Below are 23,356 nucleotides of genomic sequence, written 5' to 3'. Positions count from 1 at the left end.
TCGAAGCTGCTTCAACCAAGAGGTATCACTAGATTTGCACTAAAACTACAGAATGAATAGTTGACAGGTTTTTAAAAATGAAAGCAAAATTCATGTGAATGAATGCGTATATAACTAAAAGATACATAAATAATTTTACCTAATAGCTTACATTTCAAAGGCAATAGAATCAGAAGAACTTGGACAGAGCAAATTTTAAGCACTGTTCAGAACTGGTATTCTTGGGGTGGGAGAAAGTAGATATTGATAAAAGCCAGAACAAGTTAAATAAAAATCCTGCATTTCTGAATTTAATAGAAAACTATTAATATGAACCTATAATGTACTGTATTTTATATTAAACACAAACATACAAACATATTTCCTAATTGTTACCACTGAAAAAGTATAGGAACAACTGATATCATGTCATGTCAACAGGACTTAGGAGCCAAACTGAGAAGCTCCAACTGGCCAAAGATAGGACCTTGATTTGTGCCTCAGTAAGAGTAAGAACTGCAGTGAAGTTCCTGATGATACAAAAAATAAATAAAATAAAATAAAATCTAACTGGTTTTCACTGGAGGAGTAAGTGAATCAACTCATTATTTTGAAAACTGTTAAATAAAAGGAAAGAATCATGCCTCTATAGCTGGGCAACCAAATAGCCAATGAGCTTCTTGTAGTAGAAATATACCCAGCTAATAAATTAAAAAAACAAAACAGTAGGGTTCACCATTTTTGAAGTCCCAAATGAATTTATGGATATAGGTAACAATCATAACTGACTGCTAATATTGCAAAAAGAGGCAATCGCTTATATGTCTCCATGGAAGAACACATCATCACCTATGAAACTGTCTCGCAAAAAAAACAAAACAAAACAAAAAAACCCCTTCAAGCCTGAATCTGATCAAGCCTCTAGTTTACAACACAAGGACTAAAGAATATGTTAACGGGGAGATCCAAGATGGCGGAGGAGTAAGTGGAAGCTACACTAACCTCCTCCCTGGACCAGTCTGGAGTTACAACTTAATATTGGAGAAATCATCTGGAATAACCAACGGAACACTAGCTGGAAAGAAGTCTTATAACCACGGAGAGACAGAAAAGGCCGTTACATCACAACTTGACCGGTAGGGAGTGCGGAGACGCGGAAGGGCTGGCTGGGCTCACACGGGTGGCAGCTGAAGGGACTGAGAAACAGCTCAGCAGCCGGGGATTTCCCCTGAGAAGGGCAGGGTCTAAACTCCCAGCTGAGCTTCCCAGCCTACAGCAACATAGTGGAAAATAAAATAGTATCAGCTGTGAAAAGCAAAAAGCCACAGGGTTTCTTGTTAGCCGGAGAGAAACAGCAGGAGAAAAAGAGCTCTTAAGTGGATCACATACGAAAATATTTTGGCCCCCACTTACCCTGGGCTCAAGCAGAGGGAAGGCAGAGAGGACTGGAGACACTTGGGGAGAGTTTGGCACGGTGGCTTTGAGGGGAGAACTGGAGGAGCAGCCGACTGGGTCCCAGTGCTGACTCATCCCCAGTACTGCGGGTAGACCATTCCCCTCCAAGTGGCGTCAGCGTGAGGGGAAGCAAAAGCCCTGCCTACAGGAATTAAGCTGCCACACCCACAGTCCTTAAGCCTGACAGCTAATCACAGATTGAATGGATTAACAATCAAAGAAGACAGACAACAGCAGTAGATCCCTGGAAGTCTCCAACAGGCTGCCTAGGGCCAGACTGGTACATGATCTGACGCCACCAGAGGCAGATCCAGGAAGTGCAGATCATTCTAAGAAGCACCAAGAAACAATAGGAGTCAAAAAAATGGGGAGACAGAGAAACAACCTCCCATCAAAAGGAAAGGTAGAATCCCCAGAAAGAGTGCTAAATGAAATAGAGGGAAGCGAACTATCAGATATGGAATTCAAAACATGGATTATGGAGAAGCTGAATGAGCTCAGCGGAAACTACAAAGAACTCCAGAAAATCTATAAGGATCTCACAGAAAATTACGTGAGCATGAAAAAGGACATAGAAGCTATCAATAAGAGCCAGGAGGAAATGAAGAATACGATCTCTGAATTGAAGAACACAGTAGAAGGAATTAAAAGCAGGCTAGAGGAAGCAGAAGACCGGATCAGCGAGCTGGAGGACAACCTACACAAAAACTCCCAGACAATGCAACAAAATGAGCAAAGACTGAACAAGACTGAAGAGGTTCTAAGACAGCTGCAGGACAACATGAAACGCAATAATATCCATATCATAGGAATTCCAGAAGGAGAAGAAGAAGAGCAAGGGATGGAAAACCTCTTTGAAAAACTAATGACAGAAAACTTCCCTAACATGACGAGAGAAAGAGTCACACAAGTCCAGGAAGCACAGAGGGTCCCAATGAAGATGAACCCCAACAGGCCCACCTCAAGACACATCATAATTAAAATGGCAACATTCAAAGACAAAGAGAGGATCCTAAAAGCAGCAAGAGAAAAACAACTAATAACATACAAGGGTACTCCAATAAGGCTATCATCAGATTTCTCAGCAGAAACACTACAAGCCAGAAGGGAATGGCAAAAAATATTCCAAGCAATGAAAAACAAAGGCCTACAACCTAGAATACTATACCCAGCAAAGCTCTCATTCAAAATGGAGGATGAAATAAGGAGCTTCCAAGACAAAAGAAGGCTAAAAGAATACATCTCCACCAAACCAGCAATGCAAGAGATGCTAAAGGGTCTGCTCTAAGAAGATAAAGAAACAGAGAGAGACAGAGAAGAACACGAGTACAAAGGGGAAAAATGACAATGAATAAGTACTTATCGGTAATAACCTTAAATGTAAATGCATTAAACGCTCCAATTAAAAGACATAGGGTAGCTGAATGGATTAGAAAGAATGACCCACACATATGCTGTCTACAAGAGATCCACCTTAAAACAAAAGATCTACACAGACTGAAAGTAAAGGGATGGAAAAAAGTATTTCAAGCAAATGGGCATGAAAAAAAAGCCGGGGTAGCAATACTTATATCAGACAAAACAGATTTCACAGCAAAGTCCATAAAAAGAGACAAAGAAGGGCATTTCATAATACTTAAGGGAAAAATCCATCAAGAAGATATAACCCTTATAAATATATATGCACCCAACTTAGGAGCACCCAAATATATAAGGAAACTTTTGAAAGACTCCAAGAAAGATATAGACAGCAACACACTCAATAGTAGGGGACTTTAACACCCTATTGTCAACAATGGACAGATCTTCGAAGCAAAGAAACACCAAAGATATTGAGGCACTGAATAACACTCTAGATCAAATGCACTTAGTCGATATATATAGAAGTTTTCACCCCAAAGAAGCAAAATATACATACTTCTCAAGTGCACATGGAACATTTTCAAAGATAGACCACATGGTAGGACACAAAACAAGCCTTAACAAATTCAAAAAAATTGAAATTATATCAAGCATCTTCTCAGAACCCAATGGCTTAAAATTGGAAATCAACCTCAAGGAAAAAACTCAAAAACATTCAAACTCATGGAGAACGAATAACATGCTATTAAATAATGAATGGGTTAACAATGACATCAAGGAAGAAATCAAAAAGTTTCTGGAATCTAATGATAATGAACATCAACAACCCAAAACCTATGGGATACAGCGAAAGCCGTCCTAAGAGGAAAGTTCATAGCAATACAGGCCTACGTAAAAAAGCGAGAGGAATATCTAATAAAAAATTTAACCCTACAGCTACAAGAACTAGAGGAAGAACAACAAGCAAAGCCCAGATCAAGTAGAAGGAAGGAAATCATCAAGATCAGAGCAGAATTAAATGACATAGAGTCTAAAGTAACAATTCAAAAGATCAACAAAAGTAGGAGCTGGTTCTTTGAAAAAATAAACAAAATTGACAAGCCTTTAACCAGGCTCATCAAGAAAAAAAGAGAGAGGACCCAAATAAATAAAATCAGAAACAAAAGAGGAGAAATCACAACTGATACCACAGAAATACAAAGGATTATAAGAAATTATTACGAACAACTGTATGGCAAGAAATTTGACAACCTAGAGGAAATGGACAAATTCCTGGAAACCTATAGTCTTCCCAAACTGAATCAAGAAGAAGCAGAAAGTCTGAATAGACCAATAACAGCTAGTGAAATTGAAGCAGTAATCAAAAACTCCCAACACACAAAAGCCCTGGACCGGATGGCTTCACAAGTGAATTCTACAAAACATTTAGGAAAGAACTAACTCCTATCCTTCTAAGACTATGATGAACATAGATGCTAAAATCCTCAACAAAATATTGGCAAACCGGATCCAGCAACACATTAGAAAGATCATACACCACGATCAAGTAGGATTCAAACCAGGGATGCAAGGATGGTTTAATATTTGCAAATCAATAAACGTAATACACCACATAAACAAAATGAAAGACAAAAACCACATGATCATATCAATAGATGCAGAAAAAGCATTTGATAAAGTACAACACCCATTTATGATAAAAACTCTCAGCAAAATGGGAATAGAGGGAGCATACCTCAACATAATAAAGGCCATATATGAGAAACCTGAAGCCAACATCATACTCAATGGGCAAAAACTGAGAGCATTCCCCCTGAGATCAGGAACAAGACAAGGATGTCCGCTCTCTCCACTCCTATTCAACATAGTCTTGGAAGTTCTAGCCACCGCAATCAGACAAGAAAAAGAAATAAAAGGCATCCAAATTGGAAAAGAGGAAGTAAAACTGTCATTATTTGCAGACGACATGATAGTGTACATAGAAAACCCTATAGACTCCACAAAAAAACTACTCGACCTAATAAGTGAATTCGGCAAAATAGCAGGATACAAAGTCAATATTAAGAAATCAAAGGCATTTTTATACACCAACAATAAAAACTCAGAGATAGAAACTGAAAGAAAAATTCAATGTACCATAGCAACAAGAAAAATAAAATACCTAGGAATAAACTTAACCAAGGAGGTAAAAGACCTGTACTCAGAAAACTACATAACACTGAAGAAAGAAATTAAAGAAGATACAAATAAATGGAAGCATATACCATGCTCATGGATGGGAAGAATCAACGTCATTAAAATGTCTATACTACCCAAAGCAATTTATAGATTCAATGCAATCTCTATTAAAATACCAGAAACATATTTCACAGACCTAGAACAAATACTTCAAAAATTTATATGGAACCAAAAAAGAGCCCGGATAGCCACAGCAATTTTGAGGAAGAACACAGTAGGAGGAATCACAATACCTGATATCAAACTATACTACAAGGCCACGGTAATCAAAACAGTCTGGTACTGGCATAAAAACAGACATATAGATCAATGGAACAGAATAGAGAGCCCAGAAATAAACCCAGGTTCATATGGTCAACTAATATTTGACAAAGGGGGAAAGAACATCAAATGGAGTGAAAAGAGCCTCTTCAACAAATGGTGTTGGGAGAACTGGACAGGGACATGCAAAAAAATGAAACTAGACCACCAACTTACACCATACACCAGAATAAACTCAAAAATGGATCAAAGACTTAAATGTAAGCCGTGATACCATAAAAGTCCTAGAGGAAAAAATAGGCAGAAAAATTTCAGATATCCCACGTAGCAACATTTTCACTGATATATCTCCTAAGGCAAGGGAAATAAAGGAAAGAATAAACAAATGGGACTACATCAAACTAAAAAGTTTCTGCTCAGCTAAAGAAAACATCAGCAAGATGAAAAGGAAACCAACCATATGGGAAAATATATTCGCCAATGACATCTCAGACAAGGAATTGAGCTCCAAAATATATAAAGAACTCATACGACTCAACACCAAGCAGACAGACAACCCAATTAAAAAATGGGCAAAGGACCTGAACAAACTCTTCTCCAAAGAAGACAGAGGGCCCATAGACATATGAAAGTATGCTCAACATCACTAGCCATCAGAGAGATGCAAATAAAAGCCACAATGAGATACCACCTCACACCAGTCAGAATGGCCATAATCAACAAATCAACAAACCACTTGTGCTGGAGAGGATGCGGAGAAACGGCAACCCTGGTGCATTGCTGGTGGGAATGCAGACTGGTGCAGCCACTATGGAAAACAGTTTGGAATTTCCTCAAGAAACTAAAAATGGAACTGCCTTTTGAACCAGCAATTCCATTGCTAGGATTATATCCGAAAAATCCTGAAACACCAATTCAAAAGAACCTATGCACTCCAATGTTCGTAGCAGCACTATTTACAATAGCCAAGTGCTGGAAACAACCTAAATGCCCATCTGTAGATGAGTGGATCAAAAAACTGTGGTACATTTACACAATGGAGTTCTATGTAGCAGAAAGAAAGAAGGAACTTCTACCATTTACAACAACATGGATGGAACTAGAGAGAATTATGCTTAGCGAAACAAGCCAGGCAACGAAAAAAAAATACGTTATGCTGTCACCTATTACAGGAAACTAATGAACAACACAAACAAATGAGCAAAATTGAACCAGAGGTATGTAAACAAGGAGTAGACTAACAGTGACAAGGGGGGAGGTGGGAGGCAGAAAAGTGGGTAAGGAGGGGAAGTGTCAAATCAAAGAACATGTATAAATGACCCACAGACATGGGCAACTGAGTGGGGACTGAATGTGGGGGAAGGGAGGGGCAGGGTACAGGGAAGCAAGAGGGGGGAAAAAAAAGTGAGACAACCGTAATGGAAAAACAAACAAAAAAATTTTTTTAGTGCGGGAAAATGAACATATGAAGAATGGAAATGCCAGTTCAGTGAACATTAGGACAAAGATTTTCCTTCACGTTGTATATTTTTCTCCCTATTTGATCTCTCCAGAGTTTGGCATTCTAAACAAGTAAGTAATGACTTAAGTCTCTTTGCATAGAAACCAGTTGTTAATAGAGGTTCCTTTTTTTGACCAAGCCTTTGACTGGAATGTCAAGCCTAAAGGAGACATGTTTGGGCTCAGGTTGTTACCAAAAAGCCCTGAGGAACTGGGAATGACTCTCAAAGGTAATAAAAGCCCGTGAAATAAAAGGCCTGCTGCCATGGTTGGTTGTGCGGTCCACAGCAATCTCTCCAGGGAAGGAACGAAGGTTGTTTTCCTGAAAGATGGCTAGAAGGGACCTTAAGGCACAATGGAAAACCAGAAAGACTTGGAAAGGACAGGTGTGTACAGGCAAGGATGAATGCCAGGTATGTGGCCCAGCTTCTGTGCCCTGAAGAGCAGACTGAGGCTCACTCTAAATGTTCCTTGGGTAAGTTCCAGCAAAACAGAACTAAAGATCATAAGTGTTCATTTGCTGCTCTTGTTATGTTTATGCAAATGAACAGGATAAATTAAAAATGGACTTAATGTAGTCCCTTTAAAGACAAGGAGAGTAATCTTAGGGAGAAAAAATCATTATTCAAGGAAAATCACAATGATCAGTGGCAGACTGTAAAGTAGGGCAGCTAACCGTCTTAAAAGTTTCTTCTCATTTAAAAAATGGTTTCACTTGAAAATTAAACCACATCTGTGATATCACCAAAGAGATTCAAGTTGCAGGCAAGTAGAATGTCAAGTGCCTTGCAACTGGATGTCTTCCCAATAAGACAGTCTTACAGATTTAGAGACTTGTTTGCTGGTTATGTTACATAAATTAACATGTGTTTTCTGTTTTCAAAGGGCATAAGCCTATGACCACATTACCTGAGTGATTGTCTATACGCATAAGCCTCACTTAATCCTCTCTGCAGCGCTGCCTCCTGAGACTCAACAGTTTGGCTGAACTAAATGGCTGGGTTGGTGAAGAATGGGGTGGTCTGTGGGCTTCACTTTAAAACTGGTTTCTCTTTTCTATCCTAATGGCTTGGACAGAAAGGGCCCAGAGGTCTGAGAGGGGAGAAACATAAACTATTTCCCTCAGCCCAAACTAAATATAATGGGCAAAAGGGTTTTGGACAGGTGAGATGTGCCTAGCACACCTTCTTCCAAAGAAGCCCTTTTCTTTTTTTCCTTTTTTTTTTTTCTCCTAAAGTGGAACATTGAAAAATTAATCCCTGCCTTTTGTCATCTAGTAGTTATGGATTGAATGATGTCTTTTAACCCTTTTTGCCAAATCTGTTGCCCCCAGAACACAACAAGGACACCAGCCTGCTAAACCAAGCACGCCGTTGTCCGGAGACAGCCAACTGACCTGGAGTCTGCACGATCCTTCCCCATGTGGGAAGGCCACCCTCCCTTCCACACCCCCACTATTATTAGGGATTTCTGGACCCAGGGGTAGGTAGGACAACGACCATGTCCAGCTTGAAGCAGCTAGAGGAGCTTGAGACCTTCGCCCATTGTCCTTTACAAGATTACAAAGGGTCTTAATACCTGAGAGGGAGGGATAGTTATTTTTTACGAACCATGGGTATGGACTTGGGGGGGGGGGATTGCTGGGGGAGGGAGATACTGGGTGGAGGGGAGTAAAGGGGAGAAAATTGGAACTATTGTAACAATATAATCAATAAAGAAAAGCTGGGGGGAAAAAAAATAAATGTTTCCTGACGCCTTTTCAAACTTAAACAAAAGAAAAAAAGAATATGTTAACAACACATGGGGATAAAATCATCAAACACATATGGGGCAAACTACCTAGTTTCTTTAAATGAAATTCAAGGGGGGAAATCAAAGAAAGTAAAAGAGACATGGAAGGGAGAACTTATAAATTAAATAAAGCCTCACAGACCTAACAATCAATTGCAAAATGTGGACCTTATCTGGATCTAATTCAAACCCTTAAAAACGTTTTAATGAGATTTAGAAGACAACTGCAAATCTGCGTGCTGACTGGATATTTAATATTAAAGAATTATATTGAGAAATTAATCTGCCCCACCCTCGGTCCTTAAGCATGACGGCTGATCACAGATTCAGTATATTAACAACTAAAGGAGAGAGACAAAGGCAGTAGATCCCTGGTAGTCTCCAAGAGGCCGCCTGGTCCCAGACTGGGACACGATCTGATGGCACCACGGGTAGACCCAGGAAGTGCGGATCAATCTAAGAAGCAGCAACAAACAAGAAGAGTCACAAAAATGGGAAGACAGAGAAACAACTCTCCATCAAAAGGAAAGGAAGAATCCCCAAAAGAGCGTTAAATGAAATAGAGGTAAGCAAACTATCAGACACGGAATTCAAAAAATGGATTATAGGGAAGCTCAATGAGTTCAGTGAGCTCAAAGAAAATTACAAGGAACTTCAGGGAAACTACAAGGAACTTACTGAGAACTACACCAGCATGAAAAAGGACATAGAAGCTATCAATAAGAGCCAGGAGGAAATGAAGAAAACAATTTCTGAACTGAAGAACACAGTAGAAGGAATTAAAGGCAGGCTAGGGGAAGCAGAAGATCGAATCAGCAAGCTGGAGGACAACATAGAAAAACATTCCCAGACAGTGCAACGAAATGAAAAAAGACTCAAAAAGAATGAGGAGGTTTTAAGACAGCTGTAGGACAACATGAAACGTAATAATATCCGCATCATAGGAACTCCAGAAGGATAAGAAGAGGAACAAGGGATAGAAAACCTGTTTGAAAAACTAATGACAGAAAACTTCCCTAACTCGATGAGAGAGTCACGCAAGTCCAGGAAGCAAAGAAGGTCCCAATGAAGATGAATCCCAACAGACCCACTTTAAGACACATCATAATTAAAATGGCAACATTCAAAGACAAAGAGAGAATCCTAAGAGCAGCAGAGAGAAACAGCTAATAATATACAAGGGAGCTCCAATAAGGCTATCATCAGATTTCTCAACAGAAACACTACAAGCCAGAAGGGAATGGCAAAAAATATTCCAAGCAATGAAAAACAAAGGGCTACAACCAAGAATACTCTACCCAGCAAGGCTCTCATTCAAAACGGAAGGTGAAATAAAGAGCTTCCCAGACAAAAGAGGGCTGAAAGAATACATCTCCACCAAACCAGCACTGCAAGAGATGCTAAAGGGTCTCCTTTAAGAAGATGAAGAAACAGAGAGAGACAGAGAGGAAGACAAGTACATGGGGGGAAAAATGAATAAGTACCTATCGATAATAACCTTAGATGTAAATGGATTAAATTCACCAATCAAAAGACATAACAGCTGAATGGATTAGAAAGCACGACCCACATATATGCTGTCTACAAGAGACCCACCTTAGAACAAAAGATCTGCACAGACTGAAAGTGAAGAGATGGAAAAAAATATTACAAGCAAATGGACATGAAAAAAAACCCTGGGTAAGCAATACTTATATCAGACAAATCAGATTTCACAGCAAAGGCCATAAAAATAGACAAAGAAGGACATTTCATAATACTTAAGGGAAAAATCCATCAAGAAGATATAACCCTTGGAAACATATATGCACCCAACATAGGAGCACCCAAATATATAAGGAAATTTTTGAAAGACTTCAGGAAGGATATAGACAGCAACACACTCATATTAGGGGAATTTAACACCCCATTGTCAACAATGGACAGATCTTCAAAACAAAGAAACACCAAGGATATTGAGGCACTGAACAACACTCTAGATCAAATGGACTTAGTTGATATATATAGAACTTTTCACCCCAAAGAAGCAAAATGCACATTCTTTTCACGTGCACATGGAACATTTTCAAAGATAGACCACATGGTAGGACATAAAAAAAGCCATAACAAATTCAAGAAAATTGAAACAATATCAAGCATGTTCTCAGATCACAATGGCTTAAAACTGAAAATCAACCCCAAGGAAATAACTCAAAAACATTCAAACTCATGGAGAATGAATAACATACTATTAAATAATGAGTGGGTTAACAATGACACCAAGGAATAAATCAGGAAGTTTCTGGAAACAAATGATCATGAACACACAACAACCCAAAACCTGTGGGATACAGCAAAAGCAGTCCTGAGAGGAAAGTTCATAGCAATACAGGCCTACTTAAAAAGGATAGAAGAATCTCTAATAAAAAACCTAATCCTACAGCTACAAGAACTAGAGGAACAACAACAAACGAAGCCCAGAGCAAGTAGAAGGAAGGAAATCATCAGGATCAGAGCACAATTTAATGACATAGAGACTAAACAAACAATTCAAAATCAACAAAAGTAGAAGCTGGTTCTTTGAAAAAATAAACTAAATTGACAAACCCTTAACTAGGCTCATCAAGAAAGAGAGAGAGGACCCAAATAAAGAAAATCAGAAATGAAAGACGAGAAATCACAACTGATACCATAGAAATACAAAGGATTGTAAGAAATTATTACGAACAACTCTATCACAAGAAATTTGACAACCTAGATGAAATGGAAAAATTCCTGGAAACAAATAATCTTCCAAAACTGAATCAAGAAGAAGCAGAAAGCCTAAACAGACCAACAACAACTAGTGAAATTGAAGAACTAATCACAAAAAAGCCCTGGATGGATGGCTTCACAGGTGAATTATATAAAACAATTAGGAAAGAACTAACTCCTATCCTTCTCAAGACTATTCCAAAAAATCCAAGAAGAGAGAAGACTCCCAAACTCTTTCTATGAAAATACTGTTATTCTAATTCCAAAACAAGGTCAAGATACAACAAAGAAAGAACTACAGGCCAATATCACTGATGAACACAGATGCTAAAATCCTCAACAAAATATTGGCAAGCTGAATCCAGCAACGCATTAGAAAGATCATACACCACGATCAAGTGGGACTCAAACCAGGGATGCAAGGATGGTTTAATATTCACAAATCAATAAACGTAGTACACCACATAAACAAAATGTAAGACAAAAACCATATGATCATATCCATAGATGCTGAAAAAGCATTTGATAAAGTACAACACCCATTTATGATGAAAACTCTCAGCAAAATGGGAATAGAGGGAGCATACCTCAACATAGCAAAAGGCCATATACAAGAAACCTGAAGCCAACAGCATACTCAATGGGCAAAAACTGAGAGCATTCTTCCTGAGGTCTGGAACAAGACAAGGATGTCCACTCTCTCCACTCCTATTCAACATAGTCTTGGAAGTTCTAGCCACAGCAATCAGACAAGAAAGAGAAATAAAAGGCATCCAAATTGGAAAAGAGGAAGTAAAACTGTCATTATTTGCAGACGACATGATAGTGTACATAAAAAGCCCTATAGACGCCACCAAAAAACTACTTGACGTAATAAGTGAATTTGCCAAAATAGCAGGATACAAAGTCAACATGCAGAAATCGAAGGCATTTCTGTACACCAACAATAAAATAGCAGAGATAGAAACTAGAAAAAAAAATTCCATTTACTATAGCAACAGGAAAAATAAAGTACCTAGGAATAAACTTAACCAAGGAGGCAAAAGACCTGTACTCAGAAAACTACATAACACCGAAGAAAGAAATTAAGGAAGATACAAATAAATGGAAGCATATACCATGTTCATGGGTGGGAAGAATCAACATCATTAAAATGCCCATACTACCCAAAGCAATTTATAGATTCAATGCAATCCATATTAAAAGACCAACGACATATTTCACAGACCTAGAACAAATACTTCAAAAATTTATATGGAACCAAAAAAGACCCCAAAGAGCCAAAGCAATCTTGAGGAAGGAAAACACAGTAGGAGGAATCACAATATCTGATACCAAACTATACTACAAGGCCACGGTAATCAAAACAGTCTGGTATTGGCATAAGAACAGACATATAGATCAATGGAACAGAATAGAGAGCCCAGAAATAAACCCAGGTCTATATGGTCAACTAATATTTGACAAAGGGGGAAGGAACATCAACTGGAGTGAAAAGAGCCTCTTCAACAAATGGTATTGGGAGAACTGGATAGGGACATGCAAAAAAATGAAACTAGACCACCAACTTACACCATACACCAGAATAAACTCAAGATGGATCAAAGACTTAAATGTTAGTTGTGGCACCATAAATCTCCTAGAGGAAAACATAGGCAGGAAAATTTCAGATACGCTGCACAGCAACATTTTCACTGATATATCTCCTAAGGCAAGGGGAATAAAGGAAAGAATAAACAAATGGGATTACATCAAACTAAAGACTTTCTGCTCAGCAAAGGAAAACATCAGCCAGATGAAAAGGGAACCAACCATATGGGAAAATATATTTGCCAATGATACCTCAGACAAGGGATTGATCTCTAAAATATATAAAGAACTTATACGACTCAACACCAAGACGACAGACAACCCAATTAAAAAACGGGCAAAGGACCTGAACAAACACTTCTCCAAAGAGGACATAAGGAGGGTCCATAGACATATGAAAGAATGCTCAACATCACTAGCCATCAGAAAGATGCAAATTAAAACCACAATGAGATACCACCTCACACTGGTCAGAATGACCATCATCAACAAATCAACAAACAATATGAACAATATGTGCTAGCGAGGATGTGGAGAAACGGGAACCCTACTGCACTGTTGGTGGGAATGCAGACCGGTGCAGCCACTATGGAAAACAGTATGGAATTTCCTCAAAAAACTAAAAATGGGACTTCCTTTTGAACCAGCAATTCGATTGCTAGGATTACATCCGAAGAATCCTGAAACACCAATTCAAAATAACCTGTGCACCCCGATGTTCATAGCAGAGCTATTTGCAATAGCCAAGTGCTGGAAACAACCTAAGTGCCCGTCTGTAGATGAGTGGATCAAAAAACTGTGGTACATTTACACAATGGAGTACTATGTAGCAGAAAGAAAGAAGGAACTTCTACCACTTGCAACAACATGGATGGAACTAGATAAAATTATGCTTAGCGAAATAAGCCAGGCAACGAAAAAAAAATACCTTATGCTATCACCTATTACAGGAAACTAATAAACAACAGAAACAAGCAAAATTGAACCAGAGGTATGTAAACAAGGAGTAGACTAACAGTGACAAGGGGAGAGGGGGAAGGAGAGAAAGGGATATGAAGGGGAAGGGTCTACTCAAAGAACATGTGTAAATGACCCATGGACATGGTCAACTGGGTGGGGACTGACTAGGGGAGAAGGGGTGGGCAGGGTGCAGGGAAGCAATAGGGAAAAAGTGGAACAACTGTAATAAAAAATTTTTTAGAAGAATTATATTAAGGAACAAATTCCTATATTTTAAATATACATACCAAAAATATATAGATAAAATGATATCTGTGATCTACTACAAAATTATATGGAATAAGGTGAAACAGGTAAAAGTAGAGATGAAACACAGTATTAATAAATATTAAAGCTGCATGAGTTTATGGGTGGACAACAAATACCTACAGTATCATGTCTACTTCTATATAAGTTTAAGATTCGCAATAATTGTGTAAAAACAAGAGGACGCTATGGAAAACAGTCTGGCAGTTTCCCCAAGGTTAAACACAGAACTACCATGCGACCTAACAACTCCACTCCTACCCCTACATCTAAAAGAATTGAAAGCAGGGATCTGGACAAATATTTGTACACCCACATTCGTAGCAGCATGAGTCACAATAGCCAAAGGTGGAAACAGTCAAAGTGTCCATCAACAGATGAATAAATAAAATATGGTATTATACACACATGGATTATTCAGCTATCAAAAGGAAATACCAATTTGTTACATGATATGACATGGATGAGCCTTGAAAACATGTTTAGTGAAATAATCCAGACACAGAAGGACAAATGTATGAACACTTGTATGAAGTACCTAAGACAGGCAAAGTCATAGAGACAGAAAACAGAAGATGTTACTAGGGGCTGAGAGGAGGGGAAATGAAATTGTCATTGTTTAATGGTTCAGTGCTTTTGTTGAGGATGACGAAAAAGTTTTGGTTATAGACAGTGGTGATGGTTATACACATGGGAATGTATTTAATGCTACTGAATTGTACACCTGTGAATAATTAAAATGATAAATTTTATGCATATTTTAAAACAATAAAAAGAGGAGTAACTGAGCTCAAGTTTTAATTATTCCTTTTTCTGAGCCCGTTTCATTATCTATAAAACTCATAACTGTGATCATTTATTCTCTGTGCTTAGTGAAGAGTAAGCACTCAGTAGGAGATATCAGTACTACTACTTCATCAGCTAAAAATAGATGAACTAAGGTATGTGAAAGTACTTTATTTACTTATTTTTTAAAAGGTTTTTAAAATTTATTTTGAGCGAGAGGGGGAAGGAGGAAGAGAGGCAGAGAAACATCGATGTGTGAGAGAAACATTAACCAGTTGCCTCTTGCACACCCTCAGCTGGGAACCTGGCCCACAGCTCAGCATGTGCCCTGACTGGGAATCAAAAAGATGATGTTTCAGTTTGTGGGACGATGCCCAACCCACTGAGCCACACCAGTCACTGCTGAAAGCACTTTTTTAACTTTTTTTTTTCTTTTTTTAAGATTTTATTTATCTATTTTTAGAGAGAGAGGAAGGGAGGGAGGAAGAGGGGGAGAGAAACATCAATGTGTGGTTGCCCCTCGCACGCCCCCAACTGGGAACCTGGCCTGCAACCCAGGCATGTGCCATGACTGAGAATCGAACCAGTGACCCTTTGGTTCACAGGTTGGTGCTCAGTCCACTGAGCCACACTAGCCTGGTGGAAGTACTTTTTTAAATGGCAAACTGCTACACAAGTATTAAAAGACATTAGTTGTTATTGTTTCCCATGGACATGAACTGGTCAGAAGGACAATTCTTTCAAACTGATATGCCATGTGGGCCAACATAAAACACGGGTTTCTGCTCTGCATTGAAAAACTGTAGGAAAGGCAAGCATACAACTTTGAGGAACTTGTCTTTTACTGTAATGCTTACACATGGTCTGGTAACGGTTTAAAATAAATGCTAAAGACATAATGACTATTTCTTTCTCCTTACGATACTACTATTCCTACTAAAAGTTGACTTCATTTTCAAAACACAGAACACGGAGGCTTACAGAACTTTTTAAGCACACACAGAGCCTACTGCCAAATATAAGAGTTTAATTCATGTCTTTAATTTCATTTTGAAACAGTAACTGGAAGTGTTTCATTAAGGAATCCACTTGTTTCCCTTTTTCAACTGTTACCCATGACAGAAGGCCTGGATTCATCTTGGCATGAGGTGATAACTACTAATTACTATGACTTATTATAGTATCACAAAGAAGATTCTTTTCAATTAACATTTCCATTTACCTCTGTTTTGTAATAGCGTGGGTATATGTTAAATCAATGATCAGTCCAAGTTCTTCATTCTGTTCTTGGATTTTGTTAAAAAGATCCAAGGGGGAAAATCGTTCTTCTGGAGCAAGTCTCTCTTCAAAACTCTGTCAGAGAGAATGAAATAAGAAACAGCAAAGGTGTGCTTAAAATCCTTTGTTATATTATCCATTTAGCCAAGCCCTCTGATGCTAACATACAATAAGATTCAAAGGAAAGTTTTCATTTTTCTGGGATTTACAAGCAATATTACAATTCTTCCTTCCAGAGACATTGGAGGGAAGAAAATAAGGACCACATTAATTTTGTCCACCACTGTATCTCCAGCTCTAAGTGAAGTGCCTGTAAACTAGCACTTATAAATACTTCTGAAGTGTGAATATATATAAAGAATGGATTGCTAATTTTTTTTTAATGCATTAGGCTTATTTGTGCCTACTCTTCCACTGATCTTATTGGTAATTCAGGTGCCAATAATAGTGTTTTGTTTTGTTTTTTTTAATGGATACACTAGTTTTTAGAGTACACTTAAGTTCACAGTAAAACTGAGCAGGAAGTACAGAGTACGCCCTTATAGCTTCTCTCTTTCACCCCACATAACCGTCCCAAACATCAACATTTCATACTAGTGTGGTACATTTGTTAGAATCAATGAACCAACATTGACACATAACTATCAATTAAAACCCAGTTTACACTATGAGTCACTCTGCATTGTAATTCTATAGGTTTCGACCAATTTATAACAACGTGCATTTACCCTTATAGCGTCACCCAGAATAGTTTCACTGCCGTAAAAATCTCCTGTATTCTAGCACCATGTTCAATGTGGCTTAATTTCTAGTAGGGCTAGATGACCCCCTCCCACCATTATTCTTCTTCTACAAAATTTTCCTGGCTATTTATTTTTTATATGAGTTTTAGAACCAGCTTATTTAAGATGATGTCAGGTTTATGGATTAACTTAGAAAGATTCGACAGATTTATGATGTTGAGTCTTCCACATAATATTGTAAGAGTTTTAAAGGGTACATTAATTACAAGGCATACAATCTCTCTAGTCAATTCCTTGAAGACTTGGAGATTATGGATCGATTATCATCACCAGCTATATGAACAATATATATTTTTTAATCCTCACCCGAGGACATTTTTGTTTTTCACTGCTTTCAGGGAGAAAGGAAGGAAAAGAGGAGGATGGGAAGGGGAGGGGAGGGGAGGGGAGGGGAGGGGAAGGGAAGAGAGGGGAAGGAAAGGAAAGAGAAACATTGATTGTATGAACCCTACCGGAGATGGATCCCACAACCTTTCAGTTTCCGGGATGAAGCTCCAACCACCTGAGCCACACTGGCCGGGGCAACAATAACTAGTTTTCGATAACTAAATAAGTCAGAACCCTTTAGGATGTCTTCCTTGATTAACTCTGTTATCATCACCCCCACCCCTTTGAATTCCTAGGTAATCCTTCCAATGGAATTCATTTGACACTTAACATATTTTACATTCCAATGTGCTTAAGAAGTGGCTTTCAAGTATTGAGGTGACTTTTCCTTGGGTGACTTTCTTAAAACACACAGGAGATTCATGTCACATTTCACTTCTACACCAGGGTAATTCGTCTCCCTAATTCTACTGCATCAATAGGTACTACGCTGGGAGTGGTTATACAGCTTTGTGGTGTCATACGGTGTCTTAAACAATCCCAATCCCGAATAAAATAAAGTATACAAAGCTACAAGTAAAAGCTAAAAGATATAATGACATCATACGGGAAAGATTTGTGGCTCTGTGGAGGAAAGAAAACTAAAGAGCCTTCCTGTTTTCTCTCTTGCTAATATACTTTCAGGACAGAGGCTAAGCAGAGACCCTTGTAAAGCCTGAGGAATTCACTTTTAGAGGTCATGGAGTAGGGACTTGAGCAGTTTAGAAAAACTGCATAGAAAGGAGGAATATTGGAGAAAATTCACAGTAACTGCAAATGTGGGCAGGGAGTCCATGCGTTCACTCAACAAAGATTCGTTAAGTATATGATGCCAAATACTTGCTTGATGTTGATGAATGTGAATAAGAACCATATATTTGTCTTTATGCAATAACAAAATTTTAAGTCCAGATATGCAGAAGAAACAACACGGTAGGAGAAAAACGAATCCTGACCTATAAGTCACAAACAAATTTCCAATAAAGTATGCTTTTTCTGATGCTAATCCATGCTATGCTGGGAATTTTAATGAGACGTGGAATCTCTTCTCACCTTTTTTTTGTATCAGTCAAATGTCTTCCCTACTCATTTCTTTCTAGTTCAAACAGGAACACAATTTTCAGAATTTCCATGCTGAAATCCTAACCTTGCTGATCAGGGCATTTTTTTGGTTGTGATGGTGGGAGCAAAGGGTCTCACTGGCATTTAGTGTGTGGGGTCATGGATGCCAGGCATTTTGTCAAATTCAGAACAGTCCTACAAATGTGTCCCATATTTGAATGACTACTGAATATCCTACTCAACATTCATACAGGAGAAAAAACTGTTCACAATTATCTAAGCCTTAGAAACTAACTCCATTTCACAAATAAACACAAAGGGTTTTGTTTTTTGTTTTTGTTTTCTTTTTGCAGTTTTAATAGACATTGAATTTTCCAGGACGGTAATCACCTAATATTAACCAAGTGAAGAATGAACTTGGTTTTATTTAGAAATCTACTAAGAGCTGTTCACTGTCATGGAAACTCTAATCACTAAGGCGATATAATCCATCTAAACCGGTCTGCACTTGCAATTTTTGCATTCATGGTGCAAGTAACCAACTACTTCTTTATTTCTAGTATAGTCATGCCTAAACATTTACATAATGAAATGTTAATACACATTACATTATAAATTCTTTTATTTATTCCTTGTATTATATGAGTGGGAACCCCCCGCTTCCCCCCCCAAAAAAACAAAATTATCTCCTGGAGAGCGGGTCCCTTGTAATACAGGCTTCCCCTGGTAGGTGAGTGTTCTAGGAACCCGTCTGTATCAGTGTACCAGCTGCTGGTGTTGTAAGGCTGCATTCAGCTCCAGTGAATTTTTTTTTAACTCTTTCATACATTTGCCCATCTCATGACAGGTGATTCATGAATATACCTGCACACACTGCACTGACCAAAAACAGCATGACCCCTGCGCCCCACCCTCCTTATCACCTGATCTCTCCCCAGCGACATTTTTGTTTGTTTGTTTCCCTTGATGAAAAAGTCCTCAAAGGGAAACATTTTGCTGAGGTGGACGAGCTGAAACAAAAACGGCAGAAGCACTAAAAGGCATCAAAATCAACAAGTGCAAAAACTGTTTTGAGTGGTAGAAAAAAGTCTCGATAGATGTGTTTCATCAAATGGAGAGTACTGTGAAGGTGACTGAAGTTTAAACATGTAAGAATACACAATTTTTTATAAGTGCCTTTTTTGGGGGGGGGGGTCCCCTCTCATAATTAGAGCATTACACTGATTTTTTTTTCTTTAAAATTAAGTATGGAAGTAGGTTGTATTTATCTATGAATTTCACTTCATGGTAGTAAAGGGCAAAATACAATGTATAAACTAAAGAGAAAATGGAGTATGACAGGACTGAGATATAGAATGGTAAACCCAACTTCTGAGAGAATATTGAGTTAATTTTTGCTTACCTTTTTCAAAGGAACTTTGAAAGCAATGAAACGAGTCCCAGGCATCCTCTGTCCAACTGGGAGATAGTCTTTCCACCTGTTAATATACTTTTTTTGTAAGCCAAATTTTATTAGCCTGTCTCCCCGCACAGACTGAAGACTCCTCAGTCCCTTCTTCTCTTTGCTCTGCATTTTGCTGTTCCACTTATTCAACCCACGCTAGTACCCTCTAGCACTTCCCTTCTTCTTCCTGCTTCCCCATCTTCAAAACAGATACAAGGCAACAAAACAATGCACAGGTCCCAGCATATAAGGCATATCTAAAACCAGTGATGGCTATAACTTCTATAGCCCTGATAAAAATTAGCTGGGTTCTGGATACTAAGGTGCCATTAATACATACTTGTTGTGTGAAATAGTTTAAACTCAATTCTTTCACTTCGCTGTTTATTTTTAGTCCTCATACAACTGATGCCAGCAAATTAGGTCAGTGGGAGTTTCAGTTCATACTTTAAAAGGAAACCTGATAGAAAAGGGACTCTGACTTCACTTAATGCTAGGCGTCCGAGTAAAAAGCGGTATTTGAGCTGGCTTCTGTAAGATGATTAGAATTAACTAAGGCTAATTTACTATATCTGAAACATAGAAAGTGAGGGTAAAAGTGGCACAAGCTGGGGCTGAAGAAGCAGACTGGATTCTAGACAGTACAGAACCTTAAAGGCGATGGTAAAGTTTGTTTTTATTCTTGAAACAATACTTTTGAGTGATGCTTTTGAGCAATGTTCCAATTTACCTAGTAAAAAGATTTCTATGTGAAGAATGGATTAGGAAGAAACGAGTAGACGGATACACGTACACTAGTTAGGACCTAACTGCGATGGATCAGGCAAGTTCTGTATTAGGATGCTGACAAAGAGGCTGAAAGACTCGAATATTTTCAGGAGATAACATGAAGGGGACTTAATGAGGTTTGAGGTGGAGAAAAGGTAGGTCTCAAGGACTAAAAAGGCGTTCACTGCACATATGAGCAGAGTCCGAACATTTATCATTTGAAGCTATAGAAAAAGATTTCTCAAGTGAGACCTGCTACGAAGCAACAGTAGGCCCGCTGTGACCTCTGTTAACAATACAAACCAACGTTTTCGGTTAAAAGTTCAGCGGTACTGGTGGGTTTTTTTCACTTAAAACTTCGTAATTACTCATTTTCTGGGCCACAAGAACACAGCTTCTAAAATCAAGGGGGGCTCTATTTTGGCAATGCATGGATATCCCCAACATTGGCAGTCCCATTTTAAAAAGCAGTCCTTCCCCATTTACCCGAAAAGCAATGGCCCGAGCCTTGCTTTTAAAAGGACGGGAGAAATCAGAAAAGCACTGACGGTCCCTTCCGGCTACTACAGGCCGGGCAGCGACGGGGGCAGAAACTCCTAACGCCGAGCGGACGGGCCGATCGCGGGGCGGCCCGAGAAAGGCAGAGACCACAAGGGGTGAAGCCCAGGCCCGGGAGCTAGGAGCACGAAGGGCCACGCCCAGGGGCCCACGCAGATTACCGTTCGGGGATGTGGTTTCCGCCCTTCTTCTTGGCCTTGGAACGTCCAGAAGACACGCGTTCCTGGCCCCAGCCACCGCGAGCACGATGCCACTTGCTCACGTGGGCCCCAAGACACCGCTGAGCCAACGCCAAGAGCGCGAGAGTTGCCAGTCCTACTCGGTCGGAGCCCAAACAAGACCCTCCGGGGAAAGCTTTTACACAGCAACCTACGCGGCTCCACCCCCTACCTGCTCCTCGCTAATGCGCACGCGCCGCCGCGCTTCATGATGACGTCACCACGCTGGCTGGCGGGAGCTTGGATTAGCAAGGAGGAGTCTAGTGACCACAGAGTCCTCCTGAGCCGGCGTCCTGTAGCACAGGCCCTTGAGTTCGTGTACCTACCCTTCAAAATTCAGCTACTACAGCACGTGAAATGAAAAGTCAAGCCCCCTCTCCCAGTTCCTTGAGTGGTCATTCCAGGTATTTTCCAAGTGTTTACATTCACACTTACTGTATAGTGTATGTGAATATTTGTACAAATATGGATATCCTCTACTTTATATGAAAGCAGCATACTATATATATTTTACAATATATCCACAAAAATTATAATTTCCTCAGTCAATTTAAGTGTACATACATTTTATCGTTTTTAATGGTCACATAGCATTCCATTCATTGTAAGTACCATAATATATATAACCAGTCCAATATTGATGGACTTTTAATATTATTTTCAGTTTTTTTGTCTTCCGTTACAGACAGGATGCAATGTGAATACACTTAAACATGTATAAAACTATAGCTGAACTCCTAGAAGTAGAATTTCTGGGATGAAGGATATGCGGACTTAAATTTTTGAAAGATACTGCTAATTGCCCACCAAAAACAAAGTTTTAACCTACATTCCCACTCACAGTGAAGCTTTTATTGGGTTATATCATGTGCCAGGTAGTATGTATTTACATTTTAGAAAATAAAAAATAACAGACTATATGGAGAATGTGCTATCACTGATCAAACTTGTCAAAAACGGTTTGCGAAGTTTCATGCCAGAGGTCCCTAGCTAGATGATGCTCCATGGTCTGGTACATCAGTTGAAGTTGATAGCGATCAAATTGAGACATTAATTGAGAACAATCAATGTTATACCATGAGGGAGATAGCGGACACATTCAACATATCCAAATCAATAAAGTTATTGGTGAAAATGAAAATAAAAATAACTGAGAGGTGAGAGGAAAGCTCAAGTCTAAGATTTCCATACAGTATCAGGCATAGAGATCCACGTCTGTTAGAAAAATCTCTCGTTTCCACTACAAGTGAAACAGGAAAGGACAGCATATCCTACAGTAGGTCTGAAGGCAGAATAGAACACCAAAATTCAGATTAAAATGCAGATAATTATAATGGCAAAGGCTTTTCTTTCTTTACTTTTTAGTTTCTAATTTCTGAAAGTACATTATAGACAGTCTTACTAATCTTCACAACAATTTGAGATCTTGGTAAACTAAATGTCAGAAAGGTCAATTATTGAAGACATAATTAAATAAATGGGTAAAAAGATCACTAGTTTTAACATTTTTCAGACAATCATATTCTAACCAAGTTTATATCCACAAGCATTTACAATTCTGAAAACTTCCACATAATTAAAAATGGGTTAATAGTATTAAATTGCCATTTGCAAAAGTATATATATAAGCTAGCACAGCACCATCTGCAAACTTACGATTAGGCACATTCAAATTTGGTGCTAAAACATAAAATATTATTTTGTATTTGTGAAAAATATACAATAGGAGTGTAGTGACCAAAAAGTATTATTGGTACAAATATCTATGGACTTGACAATATACAAAATGTGACATAAATCTATCAGAAACTAGAAAAACAACATTGGTCTTATACCTCCAATTTGTTACAAGACATGGCTTGAGGTGGGAACAAACTTGGTTATAGCTGACACAAGAA

General features: G+C 38.7%; 1 protein-coding gene across 1 annotated transcript in view; it reads right to left on the bottom strand.

Moving 5' to 3' along the window:
- Positions 1-23,314, bottom strand: part of LOC150006220 (RNA/RNP complex-1-interacting phosphatase-like) — a 31,663-nt gene extending 8,349 nt beyond the window's left edge. Inside the window, 5 exon segments of the mRNA XM_090280127.1 lie at positions 16,184-16,203; positions 16,206-16,314; positions 19,873-19,948; positions 21,402-21,640; positions 23,294-23,314. Of these exon segments, the coding sequence (XP_090136253.1) occupies positions 16,184-16,203; positions 16,206-16,314; positions 19,873-19,948; positions 21,402-21,640; positions 23,294-23,314 (465 nt within the window).
- Positions 23,315-23,356: the final 42 nt, after the last annotated feature.

The sequence above is a fragment of the Furipterus horrens genome, unplaced genomic scaffold, assembly GCF_987537825.1.
Source record: "Furipterus horrens unplaced genomic scaffold, mFurHor1.1.pri manual_scaffold_6, whole genome shotgun sequence".
NCBI lineage: Eukaryota > Metazoa > Chordata > Mammalia > Chiroptera > Furipteridae > Furipterus > Furipterus horrens.
The sequence above is the reverse complement of the archived record's forward strand: the minus strand, read 5'-3'. Positions and strand labels throughout refer to the sequence as shown.